The 16,981-nt window shown below is 48.6% G+C and overlaps 1 protein-coding gene across 6 annotated transcripts in view; it reads right to left on the bottom strand.

Annotated features, from left to right (window-relative positions):
• UIMC1 (ubiquitin interaction motif containing 1) overlaps positions 1-16,981 on the bottom strand; it is a 41,967-nt gene that overhangs the window by 19,616 nt on the left and 5,370 nt on the right. For 4 of the 6 annotated variants that reach the window (XM_068160910.1, XM_068160928.1, XM_068160946.1 and 1 more), the window contains exons 3-5: positions 9,655-9,745; positions 3,530-3,654; positions 2,033-3,190 (exon numbers count right to left, since the gene is read on the bottom strand). In XM_068160910.1, the coding sequence (XP_068017011.1) occupies positions 2,033-3,190; positions 3,530-3,654; positions 9,655-9,745 (1,374 nt within the window). Of the gene's footprint in view, positions 1-2,032; positions 3,191-3,529; positions 3,655-9,654; positions 9,746-10,920; positions 10,972-16,981 lie in introns of those variants that run through there. The other 2 variants (XM_068160938.1, XM_068160919.1) reach the window with 2 other exon arrangements.

The raw sequence follows: 16,981 nt of genomic DNA, 5'->3' as shown, positions 1-16,981 counted from the left end.
AGAGGGCTACAGGCAGGCTCCCTCAAGGACATCATTTACAGCTTCATTTCACTGGCTCAACACACAGCACAAAGATTTTTTCAAGGACAGTTTTGAGTCCCTGTGGATGATTCCTAGCCTTGGTGCAGCTCCAAATCTCCACCAGAACCACCAGCAAAGTAGCCCAAGTGGCACTAGGGGAGCCTCAAGGCAGTAGAGGCAGCCAGGTCTCCAAGCAATGCAGTACACCAGGGACACAGATTCTCTGGGCACCTCCTTTGTCACTGCTGGAGAAATTGCATTTGATAGAATGAAAAAAATGGAGAGGAGGCAGAAGCAAACATCAAACATATTGATCCTGCAAGTAAATCACTTGCGCTGGCCTCAGCGCGGCTGCACGGAGAGGCGGGAGGAGGGAGCAGCCTCTCAAGCTGGATGTGATGAGGCAGATGAAAAGGCAGTTAGAAATTATTTTCTCTCAAGTAAACAGAAGACTGGCAAATTTGGGGCTAGGGTTGATGCTTAAAAGTTTGCTCCCCCTCCTGCTTCCTTATTTTATTTATTTATTTATTCTTTCACCTTAAAAATAGCAGAAGGAGAACCTCTACATACAAGCTTTTTGAGAGAGAGCTCTTGTGGTCAGGATGAGCACATTACAAGTTCCCACTCAGCACTGCTAAAACCTCTTTTCTCCCCAAGAATTAATTAGGCATTAGCATTAAAAGGGTAATATACAAAAAATACCCCACAATTTTCCATACTGATTAACAGTTCCCAGCTGCTGCAGCGTTCCAAGGGCTTTAGTGCACACCTCCACAGTCACCCCAACCTTCCAGATTAATGACATCTCCTTTTCCAAAGGAAAAGACACAGAAGGAGGAAAGCAAGCAGTTTGCCTTAAGGACCTTTCAAATCCTTTGTATCTACCCTATAGAAATCAAAAAGGGCACAAGTTGGTTTCTTCCCCTCTGCAGGTCACCTCTAAGGCTTGTTTAAATCTGTATCTGCTACGCCCAAGCCAAAGCACTCTCATGAAAAGTCACATTTCAGCACAGACTGCTCTGCTCTTTCTGCAAGCAGAAAATGCAGACATGACGTTTTTCCTAAGTGTTCAATATTACAAGACAGAATATAAATATCACAAAACAAGTTAAGTATCTTTCTAACACCAGGGTAAATGATCAAATACACTTGAAAACAGGAACAACAGAGTCGAGGCTTCAGTCATAGAGAAGATAAAGTTATACAATGATCCGGGAGTGAAGTCATTATGAAAAATGAGGGTTGGAAAAGGCTGACACAAACCTAAAATACAGCAGTAATAAATACTTCATCTGACTAGCAATCTGTTTAAACTTAGCAGTGACAGAAAGCTGCCTTCCGCTCCACCAAGAGAGCTCTGATGGAGACAGAGGCTGACACCTAGCGTCTAGCAGCCCCAGCGAGCAAGCCGGGGAGAAGGTGTCCAACCACCAGAGCAAGGACGACGAGCACGCCGCGATGACAGATCACCCCAGGCAGGCAGAAGAGGTCTGTGAGCATGCAGAGCTTCTCCCAGCCACAACTGCAGGACCACAGGGGAAAAGAGCACTTGCAAGGGAGAAGCACGTATGAATGCGGGCGACCACGTAGGTACAAAAAGGAGAGGCTGCACTGCAAGAACAAAAGCCACGTTTCTGCCTGCAAAGGAGAACACAGCTTCCCACATGTCCAGGGGCTTATAAGCTGGTGGCAGTCAGCATCATCTCGGTACCTGCTACCCTGACACACTGCCAGGCTACACCCTTCTTGAGAAGGACAAGTCAGCTGGAAGTCTTTATCTCAGTGGTGCATTAATGGACGACTGCCAGGCTGCATGATGGCCCCCACCATTTGTGAGCTGGGGATCAGCATCTAAGCTTTTCCACTCCCTTTCACAGTATGCTGTGTGGACTTCCTCTCTAAATGTAAGAGGTGCATTAAACAGCAGTGCCTGCTTTGCAGAAGGGAATGGTCCCTAAAATGGACAGAAGAGGAGGACTGCTCAACCTCTGCTCAGTGGTGAAACTCTTACCTGGCAGTAGCTGGTGGTTGGTTCATCATCAGAAGTAGAGCTCTTCTCTTCTTCCATGCTGTGCCCTGGACTCTCTGCCTCCCTCCTCTTTGAAGGGAGGAGCCAGGTTGGGCTCTCAGACTCCTTCTGCCCATCTGGGTCTCCATCTTCTGTATCATCAGCAACCCCATTCTCCCTGTTTATCTGCTCTTCTCTCCCAAGCTCGTTTTGGCTCAAGGAAGAACTGGGCACAACTGGGTTACCAAATTCCTTCTTATGCAACAGCTGCCTCTGAGCCTGCTTCAGGCTCTTCTGGTAAACCTCCAGCTGACACAAGATGACTTTGGTGTACAGGTTGGGGTCCACCCCTTTGGGGCAGAAGGGGATCCCCCAGTAATAGTGCACTGTGTCTCTCACCTCCTCCTGCTTGTGCTTCTCCTCTGTCACATTTAGTACACAAAGCTTAGGGGTACCGTCGGGCACTTCATCCTGCTCTGCTCGCTCTGTGGAAGCAGAGACTTTGGTGGTGTGCCTGGGCTGCGAGGTGTGCTTGATACCTGCTCCCCCACCACTCCTCCTGGGGCTACCACACTGTTCCATGGCCTGGCTCTTCCAGAGCGTGGCTGAGCTACCACTAGCAGCCTCTCCTGCAAAATGGTCAGTGCAGGGCAGGGGCTGCTCTTTTGGTTCGTGGCCCGTGGCTTCAGAAGAGCTGGAGGGGCTTCTGAACAGTCTCCGAGGTGTCAGTCGCCAGGAGCCCGAAGACACTCTGCCAAAGACAGGACTCAAAGAGATGAGGTCCTCTCCAAGAGTGCTGGGTAACGTGTCACTAGAATCACTTTTTGCTGGTGAGGAAGGCTTTTCACTTGACCTTGTCACAGGCTGGCCCTTCCCCGGAGACACGATTATGCTGGATACTAGCGAGCTCTCAACGATTTCCTGGCTTAACCTCCGCAACACTACCAGGGGGCTCCGGGCGACATCCATCTGTCCACTCCCATCAATTCTGGTGCTCTGTGAGTGGGAGCTGCACTCAGAGTGAGGGGTGTCAGGGCAAAGTGCCAGACCTCCCAGGATCTCAGAGCCTTCCTTCTCAGCAGGCTGTCTTTGGCCTTGCATGCCCAGTGCTTCTTCAGACAGCTGAGGGGTTGCATCAGAAGAGTTTGAGGGCTGACAGCTCTGAAAAACAAAAGGTTGAATCTCCAAGACACGTGCTCTCTATCAATAGAGCATACCAAGGGCTCGCCCAGCACACTGGCAGCCATCACCTGGACAGCAGACAACCCCTCAAATCAGAACTGTGTACCTCAAAACAGGGAACAGCTAAGGTTAGATCTCCTATGTCTCCCATACTAGGAATGGTACAAAACAAGTACTTTGCAACTGCTGTAGCTCCAGCTTGTGCTGGAAATAGCTGGGCCTCCACTAAAACCTTCTTTTGTGCAGAGTGGCAAAGCAAGCACAGAAAGCAATGTTGCTGAAGAACCCTAGTAAGCCTCTTCACAGAAGCATACTTACATTAAGGCTCTCAGCAATGGCCTTCCTCAAGAGCTCCTCCTCTTCCTCTTCCTGACAGTTCACTTGTCTGGCTTCTTGCTCACTCATTTTCAGGGCCAGGGCAAACTGTTCCTCTTCAGTCATCTCTGCAGCAGCCAAAAAAACAAAGATACTGTCAAGCCACAGCTGCAGGTGTATGTAAATGCCCAACAGCCACCCATCACAGTGGAAGAAATGCCCAAGGGTGCCACCTCTGCAAGAGGAATGAAGAGCAAAACATCAAAACCTCAGCTTTCTTTAAAAGGTGTCACCAAAACCAGAGCAGGCAACACAAAATGAAAAAGGTAACCCAAGTCAAGGACTACACTTGGGTTCCTCCAACAACCTAAACTCCAGCTCTCTGGGTTTATTAACTGCAACAGGTCATTTTAGTCGCCCTCATCCGACAACACGCTCTACAGCTGCAGAACACGTGCTCAAGGGGAGAGGAAAAGGACTGATTTCCCAGAGTGTGCTCATTTTCATACTGGATGGGTTCAGCAGCAAGGCAGGATAAAGAACACATCTTTTTTAACACGCTTATTAACCAGCCAAATAGCACTGAGATCGCTGCCTTCTGACACGCAGACATCTGCAATGCCACAGGAGACCTACCCGAGAGAAAAAGAGCTACACGTTGCTCACCCCGAGCCGCAGGTGGAAAGCTCTGTGGAGGATAATGTTACTTGCTTGGTGGTATTATGGAGGATCTTTCACATGCATACATCCCCCTTCTGCTCACATCACCACTCCACTGCATCACTAAGTCAGTGATGCATGGGAAACAGGTTTTCTACAGTTGTAACTGCTATTTCAGCAGAAAATTTCCTCCTGAAATATTCCACTCTCGGAACAAACCAGAAGCCAAGAGAGGCTATTTAGAAACAAAGCAGTTAGTTACTTTGGAAAACACTTATTTGCTTAGATTCAAACCAACGCTTCCACTATGCTTAAAATACACAATGCCTGCAGAAGGGAGTGCAGCCTGGAAAACAACTCAACAGCACTCTCAGGAGCTGAAAAATACATCTTCTCACTCAAAACAAATTGACAGATTTCCCTCAAAACCCGCTCCCTCCTCCTGCAGGCTGAATCCTGCACCATCTCAAGCATGAACGGAGAGGTTTGCTCTCTGCTGGGTGAGAGGAGCCGCAGGAGATGTGAGTGAGCAGCAAGGCTGCCCAAGCACAAAACGTGCCCTCGCTGCAGCCCCTTTCCCAGGCAGACGTTGCCCGGGATAAAGATGTGTTCAAGAAGTTGCAGGCTCCCATTTTCTAACCCATCCTCTTCCTACCAGCTGCCACCAAAATACAGCAGTGCAGGCTCCCCTGAAGCAGCCTGGGATTCACTGGACAGCGCACAGCCTGTGTGCACCGTGGCACTTCTGCACTGAGGTGCATCCAACAGGGCACCAGCCTCGGCTTTGCTCTGCCCTTCCCCCCAGCTCGTTGCTGGTGGCAAGCTGGTTCTCCCTGATTCAAGCAGATTTGAAGCAGTTTTGGACTGTTCTGATTATCAGCAGCAGATTCCTTCACAGGTCCTACTAAATCAGCACTTAGCCTTAGTTTTGGTTTGGGTGGTTGTGGTCTTTTTTAATTTCGTTAAAAATTAAGAAAGAGGCTGAAGTGAAGGCAGACTGCAATACACTCAGGGCTCATGGGGATCTTTTGTCCTTGGACAAAGTCACTCTATGATGCTACAGCCAGGAGGGACCATGGGAAAGGGGGGGGGGGGAAAAAAAGCATGCTTTAATGGCATGCACATGACAGCCCAGTGTATGAAGAAGCCTCCTGATCCTGGGAACGCCAGGAACACAGCAATTCCACAACACCAAACACCTCCCAAGCATTCAGTAAGAGCCAGCTGATCTGTTTCCCTGCCCAAATCATCACAGCAGTCAGGCCAGATCCTGCACACTCTGACACGTGCCAAAAAAAGGGTGCACGTGGTGGGGGCCCCACAACACAAGCCTCTCCACGTGCTTAAATTGAAACGGGGGCTTGAGTGCTCACCAGTTCAGGCTATCAACATCCATGAAGCTTAATAAAAAGCAACATTTTTTGGCGAATTACTACTGTACATTTTGTTTTCTTCTCCCTCCCTGGCACAGCAATTTCCCCTCTGGGGACAGGGAATGTGCCAGACAAATGCTGCCTCTGGCAAAGAAACCAGTGACAAACAAGATGCACTTAGTGCACGTTCCAGTTGAGTAGGTGCTCTGGAGACAGGGGAAATCTAGAGTTTAAATCCACCTGACATTATGGTGGGGAGAGCAAAGAGCAGTTCTGCTCATGCCTTCCAGGAGACCTGACCTGTTTTAGGCTGAGCAGTCTGAAGCTGATGGTATTTTGTGCCCCATGTCTGATCATTTCTCAGCACCATGTGTTTTATTAAACTCGATGTTGATTGCACCGGTCATAATTCAGGATGATTAGAAATCCAGAGTGTTGTGTTTGCCCCCAACCTGTGTGTGCCAACACAGCTCAGGAGCGCTCCAGGAGCCTGCAGCAGAGGCCAGCCACGCTCCCAGGCCAGACCAGTAAGGCAGGGGCTCCCACAAACCGTGGAGGAACGACTACCCTCTGCCCAGACAAACAGGCTGCTTTACACCCAGTGCACACACGTCACCCACTCCCGCTGCTGGCTGGGGAACCACCAGCACCTCCGGCTGAGGATTCTGCACGTCACGCTCCAAAATCCACTTGCCACACATCCATCCCAACGTAGCATGAAATCCCAGAGCCTCTCCAGGGACCTAGGAGTCCAAGAAACCCACAGATGGGAAGGAGGGGTCAGGGAGAAACCGGTTTTAAGACACTGCAGCCCTAAAGGAATTAAACCCGTTTGGAGCCTTTTTAAATGCTAATATGGCAATTTGCTAAGCGATTTATGCTTCGTTTTGACATTTGCAAAGTGAATTAGATGCAATACCCCACCAGTTGTAGTTCTAACACTAACTAATATGAGATTTACTTGAAAATAATGGAAATGCAGGATCTCAGTATTTCCACCCATCCAAAGCAAAAACACTCAAATGTGCTTCAAAGCACTGGCTTCCGCTGGAAAAACAGAGGGAGACTTCTTTAGGGTTCGTGTTTCCATTTATCCTGTCGGGATGAAACGTCACAGATGTATTTTAGTTATGGCTCTAGGTTAAAATGAATAAAACCACAACAAAGCAGGAATGGAAGGCTGTGCTATAGAACCAGAGCCTGCAAATATCTGAAATGTTCCAGTTTGGAGGAGGAAGAGCTTGCTCTACACCAGCAGCACCGAATCGTCACAAAAGAGCAATTCGCCTCGCAACTCGCGGAATGTATTTAAAGACACTGAGAAAATAATTACTACTTCAAATCTTAATTTGCCCAAAAGCAAACACCAAAAGTCTAATTATAGGTTCCCATAAATGAGAGAACAGCCCCACTACCACACATGCTTAAACAAGCGACCGAGTGGCGCCAGGCACCCCCCAGCCTCCTGCGCTCCCAGGAGGCAGACGTTCACACTGGGGACAATAAAGGCAGCTTTTGCCCCAGGAAAAGAAAAACTATTATCAAGAAATTCAACATCTAGAAACACAGCAGAACTCCTCTTTGTACAATGGCTAGAGAGCCAGCCCTGTCTCATGCAGATTTTCTGGAGCACCCCGAACACCCTTCACAGGGCACCAGCTCCCAAAGCCTGATGCACTGAATGCAAGGACATCCAACTTCAGCAACTCACATCTTTAACAGCATCTCGGGGGGGGGGGGGGGGGGGGGGGGGAGGGGGAGGGGGGTTGTTCAGCTTTTATTTGGTGTTCTGTTTCTTTTGGGAGAAGAAGAAGAGAAGAAAAAATGAAAGTTTAAAGAAAAGCTCTTCCCCCATTTCTGACTCTGCTGTCTCACTTGTTCGACACAGGACACGCACAGTGGGTTTCAACTCCCACAAAGAGCCAGGCTGTTTCATGCTATGGCCTTAGGCCTCTATTAAAAACCATTTAATTCACACGAGGCCTCTGAGGACTGACAAGCCCAACTGCTGCTGCTGCTGCTGCTTGCAGAGCAGTGGCATGCTCCATTTTGTTCAGTGATTGCTTTGGGTTTTGCAGCAGACAGCATCTCTCCCATTGTAAAATGTTAATTTTGAAATTAATTTCAGATGCTGGATGGGCCACTGGGCCTTGCAGGGCACAGCGCTGCGGGCACAGACCCGCTGAGGCAAAGCAATGCCCCACCTCTCTGGCCACTCTGACACAAGGTGCTGTACGGGCAAGCCTGGCCACACGCAGCAGTGCCTTCTGCTGTTACATCCTCAGCGTTCTGAAACACTGTTTGCAGAATATGACTGGGAATATCCCAGCCTGTTCCCTTGAGCACCTCTTTACAGACCTACTGTCCACCAATACATTTAATCCCTTATTCAAGCTGCTGGTACTGACCCCTCCTCAAACTTCTGTAACACAAACTTCCAGGAGTTCACCACAGTATCACTAAGGTTGGAAGAGAGCTCAAGGATCATCGAGTCCAGCCTATAAACACAGACCCCATGACTAGACCATGGCACCAAGTGCCACGTCCAATCTCCTCTTGAAAGCCTCCAGGGATGGTGACTCCACCACCTCCCTGGGCAGCACATTCCGATGGCTAACAACTTGCTCGGTGAACTTTCTCCTCACCTCGAGTCTGAACCTCCCCTGGCACAGCTTGAGACTGTGTCCCCTTGTTCTGGTGCTGGCTGCCTGGGAGAAGAAAGCAACCCCTTCCCGGCTACAACCACCTTTCAGGTAGTTGTAGAGGGCAATGAGGTCACCCCTGAGCCTTCTCTTCTCCAGGCTAAACAATCCCAGCTCCCTCAGCCTCTCCTCATAGAGCTTGTGTTCAAGGCCTCTCACCAGCCTTGTTGCCCTTCTCTGGACACGTTCAAGTGTTTTGATGTCCTTCTTAAACTGAGGGGCCCAGAACTGGACACAGGACTCAAGGTGTGGCCTAACCAATGCAGAGTACAGGGGCACAATGACTTCCCTGCTCCTGCTGGCCACACTATTTCTAATGCAGGCCAGGATGCCATTGGCCTTCTTGGCCACCTGGGCACACTGCTGGCTCATATTCAGGTGGCTGTCAATCAGCACCCCCAGGTCCCTCTCTGTTTGGGAGCTCTCCAGCCACTCTGACCCCAGCCTGTAGCTCTGCATGGGATTAGCCGTAGCCAAAGTGCAGCACTCGGCACTTGGACTTGTTAAACGACATCCCATTGGATTCTGCCCATCTGTCCAGTCTGTCGACATGCTGTGTGAAGCTTCACTTTCCCCCACCTATTCTAAACCTATCTATCCCCTGCTATTTCCACCAACTGCACCCCGGCTGCAGGAGCTGGTAAACAGCAGCTCTGTGTTTAGCTGAGGCACTGCCTTTCTGGAGTGAACTCTGATCCCACCTTCCTTGCCTAGCAGAGCAGCCGCAGGCTTCTCAGTTGCTCCTCCTAAGGTAGCTGCTCCCTCCCCTTCATGGCTTGGGTTGCCCTTCACCAACGTCCCTTAGCTCAACAGAGTCTTCAAGACCTGGAGACCAGAATCACACGCAGCATTGTTGATGTGGGTGCACCAAAGCTTTATATAACAGCAAAATGACGTAAAGCAAATCTCTGGCTCTTAACACCCTTCCTTATGATGCCCAACGCTGCTGGCTTCTCGGGCTGCCCCCGCGCTGCTAGCCGATGATTGCAGGGAACTGTCAGCTGCGACTCAGATCTTCCCTGAGCTGCGACTGCCGGGTCAGGGCCTCACGACGTTTCAGGGAAAGGCAGCAGCTGAGGGGCCTGAACAGGAAAGCAGCTTGTGACTGACAGTGCTCTCAGATAGGCTTCAACCAGTTTTGAAAGCTGGTGAGGTACCGACACCCTCGCACACTTATTTTGGAAGCGCTCCAGTCTGCGCACACGTCGCCTGGGGAGAAAACAAGTGACAGTGTGCCTATTCAGAAAGGCAAATTTTACCCCTGAGAAGGGCCTTCTCCGAGAGCTGCACCCCCAGCCACACCACAGCCTTTCTGCAGGGGAAATAATCTAAGACAGACAGCAGTAGCTGCTCAGCACCCATCTACTTCCCCAGCCCCACACTTGAGACTTACGTGCAATTTTCCTTTTAGCAGCAAACTTCGCTCTCTCCAGCTGCTGTTTTGATCTCTTCTTTTGCAATTCGCTTTCCTCCTTTGACTCCTGCTGCAATGGAAAAAAAAAAATTACAGTGAGAGCACACAACATGTAAGAAATACTACCAGCTCCCCCCACCCCACTCAGACACAAACATTGGTTCAAGAACAAGCCTCCATTTGTGTGAAATTTGAATTTGAAACTTAATTCAAGCACATTCTGTAACTATTAAAAGCTATGTGACAAGCATAAGGAGCAAGAAGTTACAGACTGACATAAACAAGCGAAGTAGGAGAGACAATAGACTTCGTGCCAGTCACCACCATGCACTGCACCTGCTGCCCATGATTCAGAAAGCATTTGTTTGGTCTTGCTAAAACAGCAGTATTTGGAAGCACTCAAAACAGGAAAACAACTTCTTTTTATAACTGAACATGGCACACCTGTAAGCCAGGACTGTTTCCTGCCAGGCAGCGTCTATTACTCTGCCCAGACAACCTCAGCTGACCAGAATTGGAATCCTAACCCTTTTGGGGGACACACACTAATGCACCCCAAGGACAGGAGAGCCAGCTGTATTTACACTTGCTGCTACTCTCTCATTGTGCTGCCACATGTGTTTAATTTCTGAAGCTTGAATACTTCAGAAATTTGTCATTTCAACGCCTCCTGGAATAATACCCACACAAACAACTCAAGTGCTTGCTGCTTTAAGCACAGGAACTGCAACAAGAATGGTCACAGGCTTAATTGGCACACATTTATGCAAGTCGCTGTCCTAACGGCTTAAGCGAGGGCGTACACATTACCGAAGGCTGGCACTGGACCCCCTCCAATTTGTCTCTCTAAATCATGTAGGATTAGAATCAAACCCAGCATTTCAGGCAGAGACCCACGCCTGGCCAGGATGGGGCTTCACACAGCTCTGGCTGCAGCTGCAGCTGGTTTTGCTGTCCGTGAGACTCACAGCAAACTGGCCACACAATTCTGCCTCCAACCACCTCCTGTGCCCGGAGTGGGGTTTCAAGGTGGGGCACGGGGTTTGCACTACTTTAATTCAAGTGGACACATTGCTTATTTTCAAGTGTAATTGATTCCTGGGAAGTCCTTTGGACTGCATCTCCATGCTGAGTTTTGTCAAAGACATCTCCAGCTTCAGTGTTATCTCCAGGTTTTATTAATCTATATACACCACTTGCTCCCTCTTACTCATCATTAATGAGGATGTTAGAACGCACACAGACCTGATATTGATCCTCTTGGCCTCAGCTTTACATCTCCCTCAAACAAGCCTTTCTGCTCATCACCAGCTTTTGCTGATGGTCTTTTAGCAGGATTTCAATCCAGGAATGTTAGTACCTAGACCAAATTGAATTATTTATCCAACTAAGATTTTGCAAGACATACTATTAAGTGGTTTCCTGAAACACTAATACATTACAGCTTTTACATGCCCTAATACCTGTCCCATTCCTCATTCCACTGATTTAAGAATTGCCTCACAAGGCAGCAGTCACACTCAGCAAGTCCACACACACAGTCATGCTTGCACCTAAGGGGTTTTGGTTTTGACCAACTCCTTCCCTTCCACACCCAGCCTGGTTTTGATACCTCATTTCTTAGACCTGCCACTGTATCTCCAAAAGGCTTCTACACAGCCAGAGTCTCTTTTCCTAGAAGATGGATGCTTCCTTCTTCTGAGCCTGCCTAGCTCATGCTCAGTGAGTGAAATTCTCTCTCCTCCAGGGCCCTGGCACACTGCCCTTCTCTGCAGTTTTCCAAAAGCCACCGGTTCTCCTACTCTGAATTGCTCTGCCTGGGTCTGCAGCAGCATCTCCATGCTGACCTTGTGGGGAGTTCAGACCTAAGGGAGTGGGAAACAATCTGTGGGGAATGCACCAGGATCACACCAGGATTATATGCTGGAGGAGGTTAAGTAACAGCTCTCCCACTCTCCCCCCAAAGCCCTGTCTAGCAGTGCTAAACCTACTCCAGTTTAAGACAGGGGCAGTTTAATCCTAGCAGGCTCTGCAAATCCCCAGCTCTTCTCTCTAGACATCAATCTTCCCCTCATCACTCTTGCACTTGCTGGAAGGTCAGCCCTGACACTCTCATCTGCAGCTATTTTCCAGGGCACGGATGTGATTTATTTGAGCAAACCAAACTTTCCAGGGCTGCCAGGGTCTGCTCTGTGCACAGAGAGACACATTTACAACACGCACCACACGACAAGACGGGGCTCAAACGCCTCCAGGGCTCTGGGAGGGAAACGGCATGCCCGGTGCCAGCCGGCCGCCCGGCTTCCCTGCGCAGCCGAGTATGTGCCTGGGTTCCTCACGCTGGGTCCTGAAGAATCTCGACATTTACAACGGTGGCAGGAGCAAAATTATTGCAGGACACGTGCTGTATGAACCTCATACATCGGAGAGAGGATGTTTAAATTGCTTAGCAGCCTTCTACCAAACAGCCACAGCAGAGCGAACCGCTGAAGCAAATCCAATTAATCCTGATGGGCCAAAATATACACACACATCTCAATTCCAAGAATTCTTAAATCTTCTTTATTTTTAAACCCAGAAAATAAAACATACCTTTTAATTAGGATTTATGGCTGTTTGTACCTCTGCTGGGAGAGAGCCCCGCAGGCCCCGGAGCACTCTGCATAAACGCGGGCATGGATGGGAGAAGCAGAAGGGGCCAAGCAAATTCAGAGAAGACAAGAGGGTTTGCTCTTTCTGACCCAACCTTTTAATGCTCATCTGTCTACAAGGATAATAGGAACTCAGGGGGCCACTCAACCAACTGCCTTTCTAATAAGATCACTAGTCCAAAAATAATCTTAATCAATTAAAACATTCCCAAACTGCAGCCAGTACTCTTAGCTACAAGGTCATCTCCAAAACACAACTTCCAGGGAAACTAATTACTACAGTGGAGGCAAGGTGGGAGCTGCACACCTCTGCTCAGTGCCAGCCTGGAGAGCACCTCTCCTCCTCTGCCTTCAGTTTGGAACATAATGGCCAGAAGGAATCCAAATTCTCTTCCTGTGCGTCAGGCTCTGCAGCTTAATTTATGATGCTCTCTTATGAGCAATTTCACTGTCAGCATTGTACAAAGACCAAGAAAAAGATGGGTTGCAAAGTTCCCTACACATTTGTGGAAAGCAGCCACTATTCTGCCTTGTTTTGGGGGTTGGTTTGTTTGGTTGTGGTGGTTGGGATGGTTTTTTGTTTGTTTGTGGTGGGGTTTTTTTTTGGGGGGGGGTTGGGTTTGGGTTTTTTTTAACCCTGTTTAATTTCCACCATGCAGCAGGAGATCAAATTCCCCATTTCAAAAATGCTTTTGCACATACTCAAGAGAATCTGACTCTGCCAGCAGAAACAGATACAGCTCCACTTGCTTCTAAAAGCCCATAAATGGAAGCCAGTAGCCAGGCTCCCACATCCTGCTCCCCTGAATCCACATCATAAACCACAGAAGTCATCTTCTACCGACTCAGGGAAGGAAGGGCTACAGAAGAACATCTCTGTGGCTGAAAGTACAGACTGCAAAGTCAAAAGGTCTGGGTAATTTTTCTGCTCAGTGGCAGTTGGGACCATCTAACAATAGCATAAACCCAAACATCACACATCCTGCATGGGCAATATGCAGATGAAAAATCAGACTAATTTTGAGGTTTTTAAAGACAGTTAAGATATTGAAAGTGCCACACTTCAGCCTAGCCAAGGCTACTGCTGAAATGAGTCTCACACCCTACTTTATTAGCCTCTGCCATCAGTTCAAAACATGTTTCAGCTCTGCTCTATCTTTCAGCTCATTAGAGCAAACCTGCTGGAAGTGGAGACTTGAACAGCGACACTCAGTGGGGCTTGTGCCAGATGTGCAGTTCCTGACACACGGGAGGGAAGCCCCTGTAGAAAAAAGAGTTTTTACTGGGCTGTGAGGAATCTGGATTCAGACCAGCCTGATTTCCAAGGATTGAGCACAGCAGAGCTGTGGAGCCTCCTTAAGAGCACACTCAATGCATTCTCCTCTGGGAACTGGAGGCGCCAGGTCCCTCGGTACCACAGCAGAGCCCGTGGGGACAGCAGGGTGCTGCAGCAGCACTCCCACGAGACTCAGCTTCACTTGCTTGGTCAGGAACTGCCATCCTAGCTGTGAAACTTCCAGCACCATCTTCTCCGTAGCAAGATGTCCCTGAGGCCATGCCTGGTCCCAAGGCAAGTGCCCTCTGCCACAGCTGATGGAGAACAGGGGAGTGCAATGGGCTGGGTATTCCAGCCAATGCCCAAACACACCTCCCTCTTTCTACCAAAGCCAACATCTCTGCTGTAACGTCAATTCACACTGCTATGGGGGTCTGTCTCTTCTTCCTTGTAGCAAGTGATAGGACAAGAGCAGCCACAAGCTGTGCCAGGGGAAATTTAAATTGGACATTAGGAAAGATTTCTTTACTCAGGGGATTATCAAGCCCTGGAACAAGCTGCTCAGAGAAACAGTGGAGTCACCATCTCTGGGGGGATTTAAAGACATGTGGATGTGATGCTGAGGAACAGGGTATAGTGGTGACTTGGCACGGTTAGGTTAGCAGTTGGACACAAAGATCTCAAAGGTCTCTTCCAACCAAAACAATTCTGTGATCCTATCCAGACTGTATCTCCAAACACAGAACTACTCAGGCAAAGGAACGTTCCATACCAAAGGGAAGACAGGCCACGGATGCCATGCAGAAATAGATGGCACTCATTACCCTGGAGTCTTATCGCCTGTTCCCAAGGGCTGGCAGAGCTGATGTGGCAGGAAGAGCCTGTGGGACTTCATGCAAACACTCTGAGTGGAGCCAGATACTTCCAAAGCTCCCAAAGGATCTAGCCAGGAAAAACTGAGTCTTCCAAAAAGTCTCACAGCAGATCAGCAGCATTTTGGGATCAACTGCACTGCAGGCTGCAGATCAATCAAACCGGTTAGCAAAACTGCTGGGCCTCTGTCTGTGCTCAATGCTCATGCCTTGCCAGGCCTCCTGTGGGTGAGAATAACTTTTCAGAGGTGGCTTCAGAAAGTCTTGTGGGTAAAAGAATCTCTATCAAGAGCCCAGTTCAAACAGGAGGCTGATGAGAGAGACCAGGAATTGCTGTGCTTGGAGAGAACATTGCTGGGCACTACTTGAAATACTGTGACTTTGGGAACGACCACCCATCTTCTGGCACGGGCAATCAATTCCCCACAGGATTTAAACAGTCAGGGGAGACAGGAACCACTTTGCTCATTCATCATGTCTACATTTTCAGAGACACAATCTGCATGAAGGTCATCTCCTCTTGTTTCCAGAAAGCCAGAGAGACTTCTTATTTTGTCTGACCCCTCCCCAAAACAGCCAAGTGTTCCCTGAATCCAAGATTATATATAGCAGAGATCAGAAAGCCCCATGTCCAGAAAAATTCCTCTGATGCAGCTCTGCAGATGCCACAGCACAGGCATGAGAAAAGAAAGAAAATTTGGCAAAATAACATGGATGAGCTTGATAATCCAGCATGACTGAAAAATTCCTGGGAGAGGCAGTCTGCCAAAGATCATCAAAAGTGAGAAACTGGAGGCTTTCCAGGTGCAGCTGCTACAAGATCTGCTGGTCTGGAAGCAGAACTAGGGACTTGTTCTATAGATACCTGCCAAGAGACTGCCAAGGAAGAAAGCCATCAAATCAATGATGCCCAAATTGTCCTTGTAGCTTTTGATTCATAAGGAACCATGTCCTAACAGATGCAAGATTAATTGAGAATGCATTGTTCTCTAAAATTGCTATTGATCTGAGCTTCCCACACCTCTTCTTGAACACCTAACAAGGTCTTACTAGAGCAAGAACAACAGACACAAGGTTTGAAACTGAAATTCAACTTGATGGACGCCGAAGAGTTGAGACACTTACAGAAGCCAGACAGCTGGGGGAGGGTGGGGGGGAGGGGGGTGGATTTTTTTGAGATTCCCAAGTAAATCACATTTTGGGGCTTGATTTTGCAGAAAACAACGACGACAAGAGGCTGTGGCACTGGATCTGGAAGCTGATGACTCACAGAAGGAAAGGAAGAAAGAGACTGAGCCGAATAAATCCACTCATTCGATTGACTGAACTGTTGTCACTTAAAACAGAACCTAATTGGCTCTTTAACGGCCTCTCTGAGCATATCCTTTTCTGTAATATGACCGATTATGCCATCAGAATTTATTGTTTATAGACAAACTTACAGAACAGCCAGGGAGCCTAACCTTTTTATAGATGTGTTTTAAGAGACGTTTGTTTCCTCTTTCCCAGATACACGCACATTGAGATGAATAATTGCAGACAATAACAGGTCCTGATCTTTTATGTACTGCAGCAGCTCTTAGAGCTGCTGATCTCTTTTTTTTTTCCCCTTATAGGTCTCACAATAAAGGCCAGCGATGCAGCAGACATCTGAAGTTAACTTAGCATATTGCAGAGCTAAGGGTTTAACCCCACTGAACTATCACTGCCATATGTTCCATTTCTTTCAGGGAATTTCCCAATGGGAAAGAACTCAAGACAATGCAAAGAAAAAAAACCTCCAATATCATTTGCCCTACAGCTTCTCACTGTTTATTTCCAGTGCATTTTCCCCTCCTCACATGATAATCGCCTCATTGTGGAGCAGCGCGCCGCAGATGTGGGAGCGAAAGGGACTTGATTTGAGATCTACAGCTTGGGAGTGAAACCAAATGCTTATGAAAATGGTGGAATTACAACAAGCAGCTTAGGATCCCCAATCGCTGACAGGGCAGAGCAGAGCGTCAAAGATCATGCCTAAAAATACTGACTTTAGTAATTTGCTCACTCAGTGGAGGACAGACTCTCAGGCCTGCAGCTTCCCCCCCAGGAGGGAGTTCCTGCAGTCATCCCAACACCAGTGTAACAGACACAGACATTTCAGCCTTTCAGGGTAAGGCTGATGTTTGCAAAGGGATCAGAGATTGGAACCTTTGGCCACGGCAACCCCATGCAGAGCTACAGGCTGGGGTCAGAGTGGCTGGAGAGCTCCCAAACAGAGAGGGACCTGGGGGTGCTGATTGACAGCTGCCTAAACATGAGCCAGCAGTGTGCCCAGGTGGCCAGGAAGGCCAATGGCATCCTGGCCTGCATTAGAAATAGTGTGGGCAACAGGAGCAGGGAAGTCATTGTGCCCCTGTACTCTGCATTGGTTAGGCCACACCTTGAGTACTGTGTCCAGTTCTGGGCCCCTCAGTTTAGGAAGGACATCGAAACACTTGAACGTGTCCAGAGAAGGGCAAGGAGGC

Source organism: Melanerpes formicivorus, unplaced genomic scaffold (genome assembly GCF_026170545.1).
Source record: "Melanerpes formicivorus ecotype bairdi unplaced genomic scaffold, bMelFor1.0.p_v2 SCAF_2, whole genome shotgun sequence".
In the NCBI taxonomy this organism is placed as follows: domain Eukaryota; kingdom Metazoa; phylum Chordata; class Aves; order Piciformes; family Picidae; genus Melanerpes; species Melanerpes formicivorus.
Note: the sequence above shows the minus strand (reverse complement) of the source record. Positions and strands in the feature narration are given on the sequence as shown.